The 13,711-nt window shown below is 50.6% G+C and overlaps 1 protein-coding gene across 4 annotated transcripts in view; it reads left to right on the top strand.

Moving 5' to 3' along the window:
* Positions 1-13,711, top strand: part of UBE3B (ubiquitin protein ligase E3B) — a 20,828-nt gene extending 7,117 nt beyond the window's left edge. For 2 of the 4 annotated variants that reach the window (XM_039724332.1, XM_039724331.1), the window contains exons 13-29: positions 203-372; positions 1,165-1,332; positions 2,077-2,248; positions 2,807-2,925; positions 3,533-3,647; positions 4,007-4,106; positions 4,543-4,662; positions 4,983-5,159; positions 5,240-5,350; positions 6,129-6,266; positions 6,397-6,462; positions 7,797-7,855; positions 9,317-9,499; positions 9,968-10,079; positions 10,367-10,459; positions 12,766-13,040; positions 13,133-13,711. In XM_039724332.1, the coding sequence (XP_039580266.1) occupies positions 203-372; positions 1,165-1,332; positions 2,077-2,248; positions 2,807-2,925; positions 3,533-3,647; positions 4,007-4,106; positions 4,543-4,662; positions 4,983-5,159; positions 5,240-5,350; positions 6,129-6,266; positions 6,397-6,462; positions 7,797-7,855; positions 9,317-9,499; positions 9,968-10,079; positions 10,367-10,459; positions 12,766-13,023 (2,161 nt within the window). In that variant the 3' untranslated portion in view covers positions 13,024-13,040; positions 13,133-13,711. Of the gene's footprint in view, positions 1-202; positions 373-1,164; positions 1,333-2,076; positions 2,249-2,806; positions 2,926-3,532; positions 3,648-4,006; positions 4,107-4,542; positions 4,663-4,982; positions 5,160-5,239; positions 5,351-6,128; positions 6,267-6,396; positions 6,463-7,796; positions 7,856-9,316; positions 9,500-9,967; positions 10,080-10,366; positions 10,460-11,060; positions 13,041-13,090 lie in introns of those variants that run through there. The other 2 variants (XM_039724334.1, XM_039724335.1) reach the window with 2 other exon arrangements.

Below are 13,711 nucleotides of genomic sequence, written 5' to 3'. Positions count from 1 at the left end.
TTATGTTTTGAGATGAACAGTGAGAATAATTTCTCAGATATTTCAGGTTCTAGCTGCACAATAAACTGTAGCATTCCTGCACAGACTGTTCCATGGGTGGGTGCATATTCCAGTTTGGATTATGAGCTAAATGGATCAGTATCACTGCCTGGTGTTTTATTCCAAGCTGCTTTCTAAGCTGTCCCCCTGCTCTGTCTTCCAGGCTGAACGAGTCCATGCCCCTGCTGACCAAGCAGCTGCAGCACCTCTGGGGGGTCCACATGATCCGGATCCTCTTCAGTGATGTGCTCAGCAAGAAACTGCTGGAAAATCAGGAGATAGCTCAGCTGCCAGCACAGCCAATCTCCCCTCAGAACAGCCTTCCTATGAAAAGTCAGTTCTAGAGGGTTTTGGGTTTTTTTGTCTCTTTGTGTGTGGTTATGTAGATTTCTCTCCCAAACTCGCAGGGCTTTGACTTTTTCACTTCTGCCAAAAGCTTTGAATAATTACTTGCAGCAGCTGCTGCTGCTTAGGTGGAGGTGTGATGCCTCCTATTTGTAATTCCTCCTTGGAATGCTTCTGTGACCTAGGGCAAGTCTCTTTCTTTGGCGCTGGGAAAATATTTGCTTATTTTAGCAGTTTCTTTTCATCGTTTCCTCAAGTAGCTGAAGTGCTTTTGGCAAAACTTAAGACTTCCAAGGGAAGATGAGGGCTCAGCTTCCCATGTGGAAAGCAAGGTGAAGCTGGATCCTGCACCTGTGAGGTGTGGTGGTCCTGCAGAAAAGGATTTGGGATAAGATAACTGTAAATCTGATATTTTCTGGCTGTTGCCACAGGATCCTGTGGTCATTATTTGCCACAGTCAGGACCGTGGATCACGAGTGGTTTGAGTTGGAAGGGCACTTACAGCTCATTCTTTTCACCTGGTCCTGTAGAGCATGTATAGAACTGTGGAATGGTTTGAATTGGAAGGGATTTAGGGCCATGGGCAGGGACACCTTTCCCTGTCCCAGGCTGCTCCAAGCCCTGTCCAACCTGGCCTTGGACACTTCAGGGACCCAGGGGCAGCCACAGCTTCTCTGGGCACCCTGTGCTTGGGCGTCTCCACCCTCACAGGGAATGATTCCTTCCCAAAATCCCATCTAACCCTGCCCTTTGGCATTCCTCCTGTGTTTCTGCCCCCAGACCTGTTCAAGAGAGCTTTCCAGAAGTCGGCCTCAGTCCGGAACATCCTGAAGCCGGTGGGAGGGAAGCGCGTGGACTCTGCTGAGGTGCAGAAGGTTTGCAGCATCTGTGTCCTGTACCAAACCACCCTGACCACCCTGACCCAGATCCGCCTGCAGATCCTCACAGGTCAGGCCACCTCCCTGCTGCTCAAATCCTTTCCAGTAGAGAGAGAGGAAAAAAAAAGAGATTTTCTTATTTCTGTTGATTTGTTGGGAGTTTTATCACTGCCAACAGGTTATTGACTGGCTGGGGAAGGCTTGTTCCATCCTGCATCATCCGTGGGATCAATAACATTCAGCACCACTTGATCAAGCACAAACTCTCAAGAATACAAATTAAAGCAAGTTTTCCTCTCATGAAACCTTGCTTACTCCCTCTCAATCTTCAGCCTGAGTCAGGGTTTTTGGGGAGCCTGGCAATATTAATCTTCCTGTGGTGGGAACACTGAATGCTTTCATACATCTGCAGAAGGGGTGGAGGAGGAGATCACTGTTTTGGTTTGGTGGGTAGAGCAGGGAGTGAGTCCATACTTTGGGTGCTTTGTGGTGACCAAGGGTGCAGCCCTGTTGTGTTCCCATCCCTAACATGGATGTGGGATCACAGGGATTCATTATTTTCTAAAGCTGCAAAAGAATTTTGGGGAAGAGGTTCAAGATGTGCAAACAATGCCTTATTAAAAACTTGGGGGGTTTTTTGTGCTTTCCTGGTGATTGTCCCTGTCCTGTTAATGCAGACAGGCCTGGGAGCCAAATGGGATGCTCATGTTCCTCTTCTGCTTTGCAAAAGGCTCTTTCAGCTTCAAGCTTCACCTCTCTAGGCTTTCAGAAATAACAGAATGAGCTTTACTGCGTGCACTTTATATTTTCATAGGTCTCACTTACCTGGATGATCTACTGCCCAAATTGTGGGCTTTCATCTGTGAGCTGGGACCACAGGGAGGGTTAAAACTCTTTTTGGAGTGTTTGAACAACGACACAGAGGAATCCAAGAGGCTGCTGGCCATGTTGATGCTCTTCTGTGACTGCTCCCGTCACCTCATCACGTAGGTAGCTCATGGGTGGGGATCCCTGGGTTTGTGACATGGAGCTGTTGTGTTCCTTCAGGTTCAAGAGAAACATTTAAGGCTTTATGTCTTTTCATGAAGATAAGTAGGCAGGGTAAAGCAGCAAGCTTTTGGGATTGATTCCTGAAAAATAAAAGGCTTCAAAAGAACTTTTTTCCCTCAGCCATGTGCTGCTTGCAGCTGGTGACAAAACTGGGCAGGAAGGGGGAAAAGAAACAACACAGAAGATGGGAAAGGGGGTGGAAAATTGCCCTTGCTGGTCACTAGAGAGGCAAAATTTTTCTTGGGAATGGAAAAGGTCTTTTAAGTATAAAACACTGACTTTGCTTGTATCTCAGCCTCTCATACCATCTTCTGTTAGGATCTGCTATCAGTCAAAATCCATAAATAAGGTTTGGTTGTTTATGACTTTAGATCCTCATGGGTGTCAGTTGTCATAGAAATAAGAGCTGCTGCTAAAGGATAATGTGCCTTTATGAAAATTTCAACAGGGAATTAAATTTACACTTGTGCATTTGCATTTGTTTGCTCTGACAGGATTCTGGATGACATTGAGGTCTACGAAGAGCAGATTTCATTCAAGCTGGAAGAGCTGGTGACCATCTCCTCTTTCCTGAATTCCTTTGTGTTTAAGATGATCTGGGATGGAATTGTAGGTGAGTGCTTTTAGTAGATTGAGTTGATGTTACTGTTAGAACCACAAATTGCATTAATTTTGGAATTTGAAGCTTCTGCTAATTATTCCTTGGCACAAAAAGCACTTCAATGTGGGAATATGTCCCAGTCTTTTGATGTCCAGATGCCACGATCATGCTTTGTGCCAAATCTAGAGCACTTCCCTATTTCCAGTAAGAATTTGTGTAACAGACATGATGGGTATGTTGGTTTTTGGCAGAGATGAGGTTTAGCAAGGCTGGGCCATGTGTTGGACAAGAGCAGGGCAGTGCTGTGACCAGGCAGAGCAGCTTGCTTGGGTCTCTGTAGAATCTGCTGTGGATCTCTCTGCTGGTATAATTTGGGTAGAGCTCAGCTCTCTGGTAATTAGCTGAGATAGTCCAGCTCTGATGTGAAGTGAGATGGCTTTGATTAGCTCTGTTTAAAGAAGAGACCATCTCTCTTCCCAGAGGCACAAAATCCTTCCCTCCAGAGTCCGTGCAGGTCAGGAAAGCACCCCAGTGCTATTACTGTGGGGAGGATAATCTAAGTGTGACTCCTGCTGGTGCCAAGGTGCCTGGACTTTGCTGCCTGGTTCTTTTTGTGCAGAGAATGCCCGAGGGGAGACCTTGGAGCTGTTCCACTCTGTCCATGGCTGGCTGATGGTGCTGTACGAGCGGGATTGTCGGCGGCGCTTCGCTCCCGAGGATCACTGGCTGCGCAAGTGAGTGGCCAGGGCAAGGATCCTGGGCAGCTCCAGGCTTGTCCCACTGCTCCACATCCTCTGGGGAGCCTGATTTGGGATTCCTTATTGACATTCTGTCTGTGGGATCGAGGTGGGAACTGCTGCTTGTGTTTGCAGTTAAGGACACCCCTTGTGTTGTGCTTTTCTCTGTGGTGGGAGGTTTAGGTGGTGCTTGGAAAACTGACTCAGCGCCCAAGAGCTTGGGTGTCCCTGGCCCCTTTTACCTTCTTAGTGTGTACACTGAGCACTTCAGTCATCTTTGGAATCACTCCTGTTCCCTCTCTCCCACACCTGGGTATTTGTCAGGGATCTCTGAACCTCTGCCTTTCTTTGTCAAGGGACCTCAAACCCAGCGTGCTCTTCCAGGAGCTGGACAAGGACAAGAAACGAGCCCAGCTGCTCCTGCAGTACATCCCACATGTCATTCCCCACAAGAACGTGAGTGGGATGGGGGCAGAGGGTGGAGGCTGGGAATCAATAGCCTGGGTAGCCATTGGGGTGGGAGGGACACGTGTCTGGAACATTTTGTGACATGGAGCTTCTTTTGAAATGCCAGCTGAATGAAAGTCTTCTCCTTCATCCTCACCTTCCCCAATAGATTTCCTCTAAATGTCTTGATTTCTGTCACTGAGAGAGGACTGATCTGATTCCTCACCTCTTCCTAGTGCACTTCATTCAGATGTCCTGATCTCTCTGTCAAGACAGAACTGATCTGTGTGTGCAGCTGCCTGCAGTGAGTGGGTGACAGTGGCACCCCTGGGAATAGCTGGGAACAGGACAACCAACATCAGTTCTGTGTGTCAGGAGCTTCCCAAATCCCTGCTGTTGCAAGATGGGAATCCCCATGGATTGTCCATTTGTTTTGTTTTTGCAGAGGGTGCTGCTCTTCCGGAACATGGTCACCAAGGAGAAGGAGAAGCTGGGGCTGGTGGAGACGAGCTCGGCGTCCCCTCACGTCACCCACATCACCATCCGCCGCTCCCGCATGCTCGAGGTGAGGGGCACGAGCCAGCCCACAGGGCAGCAACCTGGCCTGAAAAAACAGGGCAGGGAGCTGTGATTTTACCTTCTCTGTGGCTGCTGAGGGATCCACTCCCAGAGCTGACATTCCAGGAGGATGCTGGATCCTCGTTCAGCTCAGGTTGCTGCAAGCCTGGAATTTTGACTTGGAAAATGCTGGTTTTTTGAGCTCAAGACCATATGACAGATGCAGATTTCTGTGGTGGGCCTGTGTCCTGTCTCTGCTGCATCTCTGGGTGGGTGTTTCACGTGTCTCTCTCTGGGATTATCCTCTGGGTTCTCTGCTCTGTGTAGGATGGGTACGAGCAGCTCCGGCAGCTTTCCCAGAACGCCATGAAGGGAGTGATCAGGGTGAAGTTTGTCAATGATCTGGGCGTTGATGAGGCTGGCATTGATCAAGATGGGGTCTTCAAAGAGTTCCTGGAAGAGATCATTAAAAAGGTGTTTGACCCTGCACTGAACCTGTTCAAGGTAGGACACAGGTGCCACCTGAGGTGACCTGGTGCAGGCAAAGCCATTCTGGCTCACTGGGCTCTTAACTCTTTGTGCAGACCACCAGTGGTGATGAGAGGCTCTATCCATCCCCAACATCCTACATCCATGAGAACTACCTGCAGCTCTTTGAGTTTGTGGGGAAGATGCTTGGGAAGGCTGTGTATGAGGTGAGCCAGAAGCACCAGGTTGGGATCTTGTCAGTGATGGTGCCTTTGAGGGCACCTGTCCTGCTTGGGAGGTTTTATTGAAGAGCGGAGTTTGGAAAAATGGCTTGGATAAAGATCCTCTTAGTGGAACAGGCTGGAATTTCTTTAGGCATGTATTAAAAATAATCTTGGAGGTAAAACCTGGGTCATGCCTTGATTGTTCCTCATAGTGCTGGGACACCAGCCTGGTTTTTTGGTGTTGCACCTTATCCATTTGTTGATACCTCAAAAGGACATGAGGCAAAAAGGAGGATGAAATAACAGAATGACTCTGATAGAATTATTTGGGTTGAAAGGGAACTTTCTAGTCCGATCCCCTTCCCATGGGCAGGGACACCTTCCACTATCCCAGGTTGCTCCAAGCGCTGTCCAGCCTGGCCTTGGACACTTCCAGGGATCCAGGAGCAGCTACAGTTTCTCTGGGCACCCTGTGCCACGGCCTCACCAGCCTCACAGGGAAGGATTTTTCCATGTATCTCACTCAATTTCCCCTCTTTCAGTTCAAACCATGTACTGCAGTTCTTTTAAAGAACACATGGAGTTCCCCAGGTGCCTTTTTGCACCTGCCTTACTAATTAATGGATTTTAAGAGGATGTGGGGTTTGTAGCTGACTTTGGTGCCTTGCAAAGTGCTCTTTGCACTTGTTCCACTTCACAAGATCTGCCTTGCAGGTCACCAAAGATGCCACAACCCCAAGTGTGTGGCAGGACCTTACCTGTGCATTCTTCTTGTCCACAGGGAATAGTTGTGGATGTTCCATTTGCTTCCTTCTTTTTGAGTCAGCTCCTTGGGCACCACCACAGTGTCTTCTACAGCTCCGTGGATGAACTGCCCTCCTTGGACTCAGAGTTCTATAAAAATCTCACTTCAATTAAGGTTGGAGCAATAATTTTCCTGTCAACCTCCCTGATTGCTGCCTGTTGTTAGAAACTGGGAGTGACTGGTTGTTCTTCTGGTGAACTCTAACCTTTTTCCCTTTTTTTCCTTCTTCCCTGTTGTTCTTCAGCGTTATGATGGTGACATCAGTGACCTGGGCTTGACACTCTCCTATGATGAAGATGTCATGGGTCAGGTAGGTTTTTATTCAGTGATTTTTTGGACTTCACCTCTGCTTTGTCCTCTCAGCTTGTCTGAACTCAGCCGTGGGATTCAGTATTTACCTGTGGACAGAAAAGCAGCTTTTTCCACAAGAAGAGGTTCCCCTCTGACCCTTAATTTTTCTGCTTCCAGGGTTGAAAAGTGTTTAATAATTCCCCTGCATAACTGGATTTCCCCTCTTAAAAGAAGAGCCTGTGAATAGGGAGAAATTTCTTTTCTTCCTACATAGATGCTTCTGTCAGGGAAACTCCCAAGTGTGTCAAGAGGTCTCTTGGCCTAGAGAATGAAAAGCTGTTTGGCAGTCCCTTAGGAAGACTTGGAGGTACTTGGTTGCACTTGAGCCCTGTGAAGTTGTGTGTACAGAGCTGGAAAATTTGGAGAGAGATAAGATGAAAGTGCTTTTTGCTGGCAGTGTTGTGCTGCAAATTCCGTGGGGAGCCATGGAGGACACCTGCTGCTGCCTCAGGATTGCTGAGGTTTCAGCTTGGAGGGTTCTTCCATGTGAAAAATGAAGGTAGGAGCAGGATATGGAGCCCAGCAATGAGACACTGGAGGCTGTGGTTCACTGAGGTTAAAAATAACCCAGGCATTCCTGTTTCCCCAGTGCTTTGGTTGGGCTGAAGGAGCCAGGTGGGGTCACCCTGACTGAACTCTGTCCCTGTAGCCACAGCCATGTCACAGCTGAGCTCATTCCCTGTGCTGGGCTTCAGCCTGACCATGGAATTCACCTGGAGCCAAGCACAGAGGCCCCTGTCAAGTGGGAATGAGGATGTGCTGCCTCAGCTTGGACAAAGAGGAGTGGGGACTCTGCAGGCAGCACCTGGAGGGTCCTGGCCCTGAGCTGGAGATCACCAGGCACTGGGAGATCCCTCCTGGCTCTCTGCCTTCCTGCCTGGAAGGACAGAGCTCCTGCATGGGACCTGTGCCTCAGCCAGCTTTGGGTTGTGCTGCCAGGCTGAGCTCTCTGAGCTTGCTCAGCCTCTGGATTCTGGGACTGTGACAGTCCCCCAGGGCTCTTGGAATTGATTTGTGTGTGGTTCAGCAGTGATGGATCAGACTGCAGAGGAGGCTTCCTTGGAGAAGGGCTGGCTCCACTGGTGGGAGAGCTGCAGTTCCTGCTGTTCAATTACTCTGTTAATAGTTAAGTGAAACTGGTTCAAGGCAGAAGCAGGATTATTACTTAAATTTTAAATCCTGCTGGTTTATTGTAAAAATAAATGTTTTATGGGGAGGTAACAGCTTAGCATGGCATTTCCTTCCATTGTGGTTCCAGGCAGTAATTAGCAATCCAATCATTTCTTCCCTCAGCTGGTTTGCCATGAACTTGTTCCTGGAGGGAAGACCATTCCCGTTACCAATGAAAATAAGTAAGTACAGCAATTAGATTTTTAAGGTCACCACTGCACAATACTTTATTCTGGTTCCTTGGGCTTGCATCTGGAATGAATTGAGATAGATTGGAGCAGAAGGAGCACATAAATATCTTAATAGAATTTGCTGGTTACAGTTCATCGGCAGAAATTGTATTAAATTTGATTTGCAAAATAAAAATTGACAATTTACTTCTTGAAACAGCACTTCTGAGGTCAAAGGCACCCAGTCAGGGAGATTTTGCAGGATTTAATGATGGTGATGGATACAGACAGATGGATTCAAAGCAATTCAGGCACACAGTGGTGAACACAGAGGGCACAGATGCTCAAAGACACCTTGGAGCAGACAGATCTCCTCAGAATGATAACATGTGGCAGTTGTATAAAGCACCGTGTTCCGAGCACACAGTGCTGAATTCAAATGTACTCGACAGTCGTTCTTTAGAGCCAGGAAATCAGAGGAGACACCGAGCCCCGGGGCTGTTTTCACAGATAACCGGCTTTTAGATCGTTATCAGAAATGTCAACTCCGGAGCCTGCAAACCAACCCCACCTTTTTGTTCCTTTTTTTTTCCCCTTCCCTATCCCCTTCAGTGCTCATAAAAGCAGAATGAGATATCTATTAAGCAAATGTGTGTTTGAACTGGTGATCTGGGGGTTGTTATCTTTTTTCCTGACAAATGGAAGCTGGATCCCACCTGGATCTGTGCTTTGCAGTCTGATGTTTCCAGGCTTTTCTCTTCTCCAGCTCTGACCAGGGAGTTTGCATTTGAAAGGATCTTCCTCTGGCTTCTCACAAGTCGGCTCAGGGGAAAAAAGTTGAAAGTCCTGGATGCTGCTCTAGTAATTTACAGCAGAAATTTGAAGCTTTTGCACCCAAACTGGGAGCTGGGAGGGAGCAGAAGTGCTGGGAATGGCAGCAATATGGAAACAGCTCTGCCTGGGGATGCTGGGGTGACCTTGCCAAAAACCAGGCAGTGGAATTGAGGTGGGGTCTGCTGAAGAAGAATCGGCAAGTTCAGGTGTTTTGCCTGGAGGTGAGAAGAGGAAGAGCCTCTCTCTAACAAAAAGTTCACCTTTCCCATGGTTCGTGGTTTTGGTGTGGTGTTTCTCCAGCCGTGGGGCAGCAGAGCCCAGTGAGCTGTTGGTCAGACCTAGAGGAGAGCTGAGCTGTTAAAAGGAGTTGGAGCTGTGTCCAGCCAAGGCTGATTAAGGAGTTATTAAAGCAAATTAGTCCCTTAGCTGGGCAGGAGCTCTGAGAAATGAGCAAAGTCCCAGAGGGGGAAAAGGGCCAGAAAAACATCTGCTTAAATAACAAGCAGGGCCTGGAGGGTGAAGAACAACCCTGTCCAGGCTGCCCCAGTCCTTTCGGGGCTGGAGAAACACATCAGGGCCAGTTCAGTGCCGGCTGTCCCTGTCAGCTCCACGTCCCCGTGGCACCTGCCTGTCCCACAGGATCAGCTACATCCACCTGATGGCACATTTCCGGATGCACACCCAGATCAAGAGCCAGACCGCCGCGCTCATCGGCGGCTTCAGGTCCATCATCAAGCCCGAGTGGATCCGCATGTTCTCCGCGCCCGAGCTGCAGCGCCTCATCTCCGGGGACAACGCCGAGATCGACCTCGAGGACCTGAAGTGAGTGACAGCTGGGGCTGCTGGGCGTCCCTCATCTGGCCTGGGAGCTGAGCTCTTCCTTTGCAGAGCTCCTGGGAGGTGGCAGGACAGCGACTTGGCCACAACTTCTGCTGCTCTTGCTTGGAGGAGCAGCTTTGGAATGTGTTCCTCAAGGCTGATTTGGGATGGGTCCTTTCTTCTGTTGGTTCCTGGGAGCGGAATTGCTCTCTGCTTTTCCCTTTCCTCTGATCAAGTGCCCAGGAGGTGCTTGGGGTTCAGTGTCAGCAGTGAACCCTGACCCATGGCAGGCGTTGGACAGGGCTTGGAGCAATGTGGGCAACTGGAATTTATCCCTGCCTGTGGCAGGGGGTGCAACAAGATGAGATTTAAGGTCACTTCCAACCCAAACCATCCCACCTGAGTGACCCTTCCAGCACCTCAGCCCCTCCTGCTGCAGTGGCAGGCCTGTCAGAGCCTTTCCCTCCCCAGGAAACACACGGTGTACTATGGGGGCTTCCATGGCAGTCACCGTGTCATCATCTGGCTCTGGGACATCCTGGCCAACGACTTCAGCCCTGAGGAGAGAGCCATGTTCCTCAAGGTGAGTGAGGAGCCATCCCTGCCCAGCTGGGAGCTGGGGTGGTGGGGCCAGGGCTGTTCTCTAGTTATGTGAGCGCTCTCTGAAGGAGCACCAGAATTCCTGACACCTGGAAGTGCCCAGCAGAGCTCTGTGGATGCTGTGGTGTCACCATGAATGGCCCTGCAGAGGTGGCACTCCCCAAAGGCTGTCAGACACACACGGGGGGTGCTCAGTGTCAGTCCCAGCAGTGCTAGGACTGTCATTGTGTGGCTGTTCTGCTCCCATCATCACCATGTGTTACTTTGCAGTTTGTCACCAGCTGCTCCAGGCCTCCACTTCTGGGCTTTGCCTACCTCAAGCCTCCTTTCTCCATCCGCTGCGTGGAAGTGTCTGATGACCAGGTAGGCATCCTGCTCTCAGGGCTTGGGAATTCCCTCCCAGCTTCCTCTCCTCCATCTGACCTGGAAACCCTTAGTGTGGGAAGATGAGATGTTAGGATTAGATATCAGGGAGAAATTCTTCCCTGTGAGGCTGGTGAGGCCCTGGCACATGGTGCTCAGAGAAGCTGTGGCTGCCATCCCTGGAGGGATCCCAAGCCAGGCTGGATGAGACTTGGAGCAACCTGGAATAATGGAAGGTGTCCCTGCCCATGGCAAGGGGATGGAATGGGATGAGCTTTAAGGTCCCTTCCAACCCAAACCGTTCTGGGATTCTGAACACAGCCCTACCCCAGTAGAATGCTCATGGCTGCACACACAGGGAGCAGCTCCTGGATTCCCTGGGTTCCTCTGGGGCTGTGTTTGGGATCTCCCTGTGTCCCAGCTGTCTCCCTGCACACCCTGCCCGTGTCAGCCATTACCTTACCAGCGAAGCTCCTTGGAGAGGGCTGAGAAATTGAGCTTTGGACTTTGGCTCCCTCTTCCCAGTGCCAGATTTTGTGTTGGCACCTCTGCTGTGTGCCAGGAGCCCGCAGAGGGAGGTGACAGCTGTGTGTCCTTGCAGGACACGGGGGACACCCTGGGCAGCGTTTTGCGCGGCTTCTTCACCATCCGCAAGAAGGAGCCGGGCGGGCGCCTCCCGACCTCCTCCACGTGCTTCAACCTCCTCAAGCTCCCCAACTACAGCAAGAAGAGCATCCTGAGGGAGAAGCTGCGCTACGCCATCAGCATGAACACCGGCTTCGAGCTGTCCTAGGCTCGGGATGGGGCTGGGAGCTGCTGCTGGAAGGGGGAGCCCTTCCCACGTGGAGCCCGGAGCAGCTGGGCGGGAGCCGAGCTCGCTGGAGGCCTGGAGAGGCAGCTGGTAGTGGAGGTTCACAGGGATCCAGGGAAGAGCTGCTGGGCTCAGGGCTGGTTTTTCTTAGGCACGGCTCCAGGCTGGAGGAGGGGATGGGCCTGACCTTAAGCCCTTCACTTGACACCCACGGAAATCGTCCTTAAAAGCAAACCCCGGGGGAGCACGGAAGGAACGCTCCAAGTGCCACCCAGATTAGTGACAGTGAGACCCCCAGCAGGCTGGGCAGCTGCTGCCGTGGCAGTGCTGCTTCTTCCTTCCCCAGGAGCTGGGCTGGCTGGAAGTGAGTCTGGGAAGCTGCACGAAGGCAGAGGGATGGCAGCGTTGGAGGTGCCTGGAGTGGGAACTGCTGTCTCAGGACAGGGGGATTCCAGGTGTCCCTGCTCCTGCAGGGTCCTGGGTGTGTCTTGGAGAAGGAATCACAGGGAAGCAGCAGCTTCAGCAGGAGCAGATGGACCCTGTGGCTCTTGGGAAGGCTTTGGAATGCCAGAGGTTAAGGCTGGAGCAGCAGGAGTGGGCTCAGCCAGCTGTGCCTCTGCCAGGCTCCTGCCAGACCCAGGCCTTGGGACAGAAAGAGTCATGTCTCAATTTCTCAGGAGTAGGAAAGGTTTCATTTTCCTTGGTTTCCAGAGGACAGGAGCTGGCACACACTCGGGCTCCCCAGCACGGTGCTCAGGTGGGCCAGGTTCCTCTCTGGAACCAGGGGAATGTGTCAAATCCTCTGGAAACCTCCACTGGCAAAATCCCTCTGGGATGGAAGTTTCCCTTTGCTTGCAGGCCCTTTCTTAGGGAGTTGTTTGGACCCAGGGCAGGCTCTCTGTGTAATGGCCACGTTTGCTTTGTTGCCAAACTCTTTATTTTGGTCACTTTGTCTCTTTCTGGCCTTATTTCTGTCAGTGTTTGCCTGGAGCAGGCAGCTTTTGCAGGGGGTGACTTGGGCAGGTGTGGATCCTTCCTGCCATTTCTGGGACACTCATAAAGTGTCTCTGCAGTTTCCCATCTTTGGTCCCTTGAGCTGCTGTGAGCCCTGCCCTGGCCCAGGCTGGAGAGAGTAGGAACTGGGCTGCTCCTGGGCTGTCCTGGCCCTGCTGGGACTCTGGCACAAAGCAGAGCCATGCCATTGCCCTCTTGGGGACAGGGTTAAAAGCCAGTCACCTCCTGCCCTTCACCTCTCTGGTAAAACAAGCTCCTGCACAGGCTGCTGGCTTCTGCCCAGGGTTTTCTCTCCCTCCTTCCCTCCCTGTGGCACTGGGGATCCTCATTCCCCTCCCTGGCCATGTCCCACCTCTCCTGCTGCCCTGCCTGGTCCATCCCACAGGATTCCTGTGCCCAGGTGAGCTCAGCAGAGCACAGGTCTGCACACCCTGGGCTCTGGAAGAACCCCCTTAACTACAATATTTCCCAATATTTCCAGGGGGTCGGAAAACCCTCGGCACCGAGCAGCGAGATGGCCTTGGCTTCATCCTCCTCCTGTCGTGCTTCAGATGGATTTCAGAGAAACAACCCTTTTTTTAGAGCCAATGCCTGGAAATGCATCTGGAAAGCAATGTCAGGATCCTTCTTCTCTGTCAAATCAGTGAGATTAACCAGGAGTGATGGGAAGTGTTGGTGCGGACAGGAATGTCTGCATCCACAGGGTTCAGGACACTGGGCTGTGAGTCAGAGAAATTAAAAATGATAGTAAATTTCTTTTTTTTTTATTTATGCATAGAACATTTTGACATTAACCCATTGGTGACGCTGTGAGTCAGAGAAATTAAAAATTATAGTAAATTTCTTTTTTTTTTTTATTTATGCATAGAACATTTTGACATTAACCCATTGGTGACTGCATAGTTGGGAGGTTTAGGCACTGCCTTGGACCTCTCAGAGTTTAAGTATCACCCAAAATCTCCTTTTTCCTTCTAGGAAGTGCAGTGTGTCTGACTAGAGCACAATGAGCATTCAGTGAAATGAGTTGTTGAACACTGAGATCAAATCCTTGCTCCCCTTTTCCCTTTGTTCCTCAGGAGTACAATTCCTAGAAAAAAAATCTAACTGCAGACTTAGCTTGGTCCCTCCAAACCTGGAGATGTTGCACTACAGACACTGCTCCAGTGCTGGAGCTGGTGTGGAAAATATGATAAATGTCTGGGAAATTCCCAGTGGATGCAGGCAAGGATTCCTGTGGAGGGGCTGATTCCTGTGTCCCAGGGGGGCTGTGTCAGTCCCTGCCTGCTCTGTGAATTCTGCCCAGGGATGGTTTTGCCACAGGAGATTCACAAGGATCTTTTCTCTCCAAGAATTGCTGCCGTGGAGACCTTGGTTCCATCCCTGTGTGTCTGACCTGCAGAGAAAATAAAAGCTGGGATGAGTTCAGA

Source organism: Passer montanus, unplaced genomic scaffold (assembly GCF_014805655.1).
Source record: "Passer montanus isolate IOZ18808 unplaced genomic scaffold, ASM1480565v1 scaffold53, whole genome shotgun sequence".
Lineage (NCBI taxonomy): Eukaryota > Metazoa > Chordata > Aves > Passeriformes > Passeridae > Passer > Passer montanus.
This window is presented reverse-complemented; position numbering and strand designations above follow the sequence as displayed.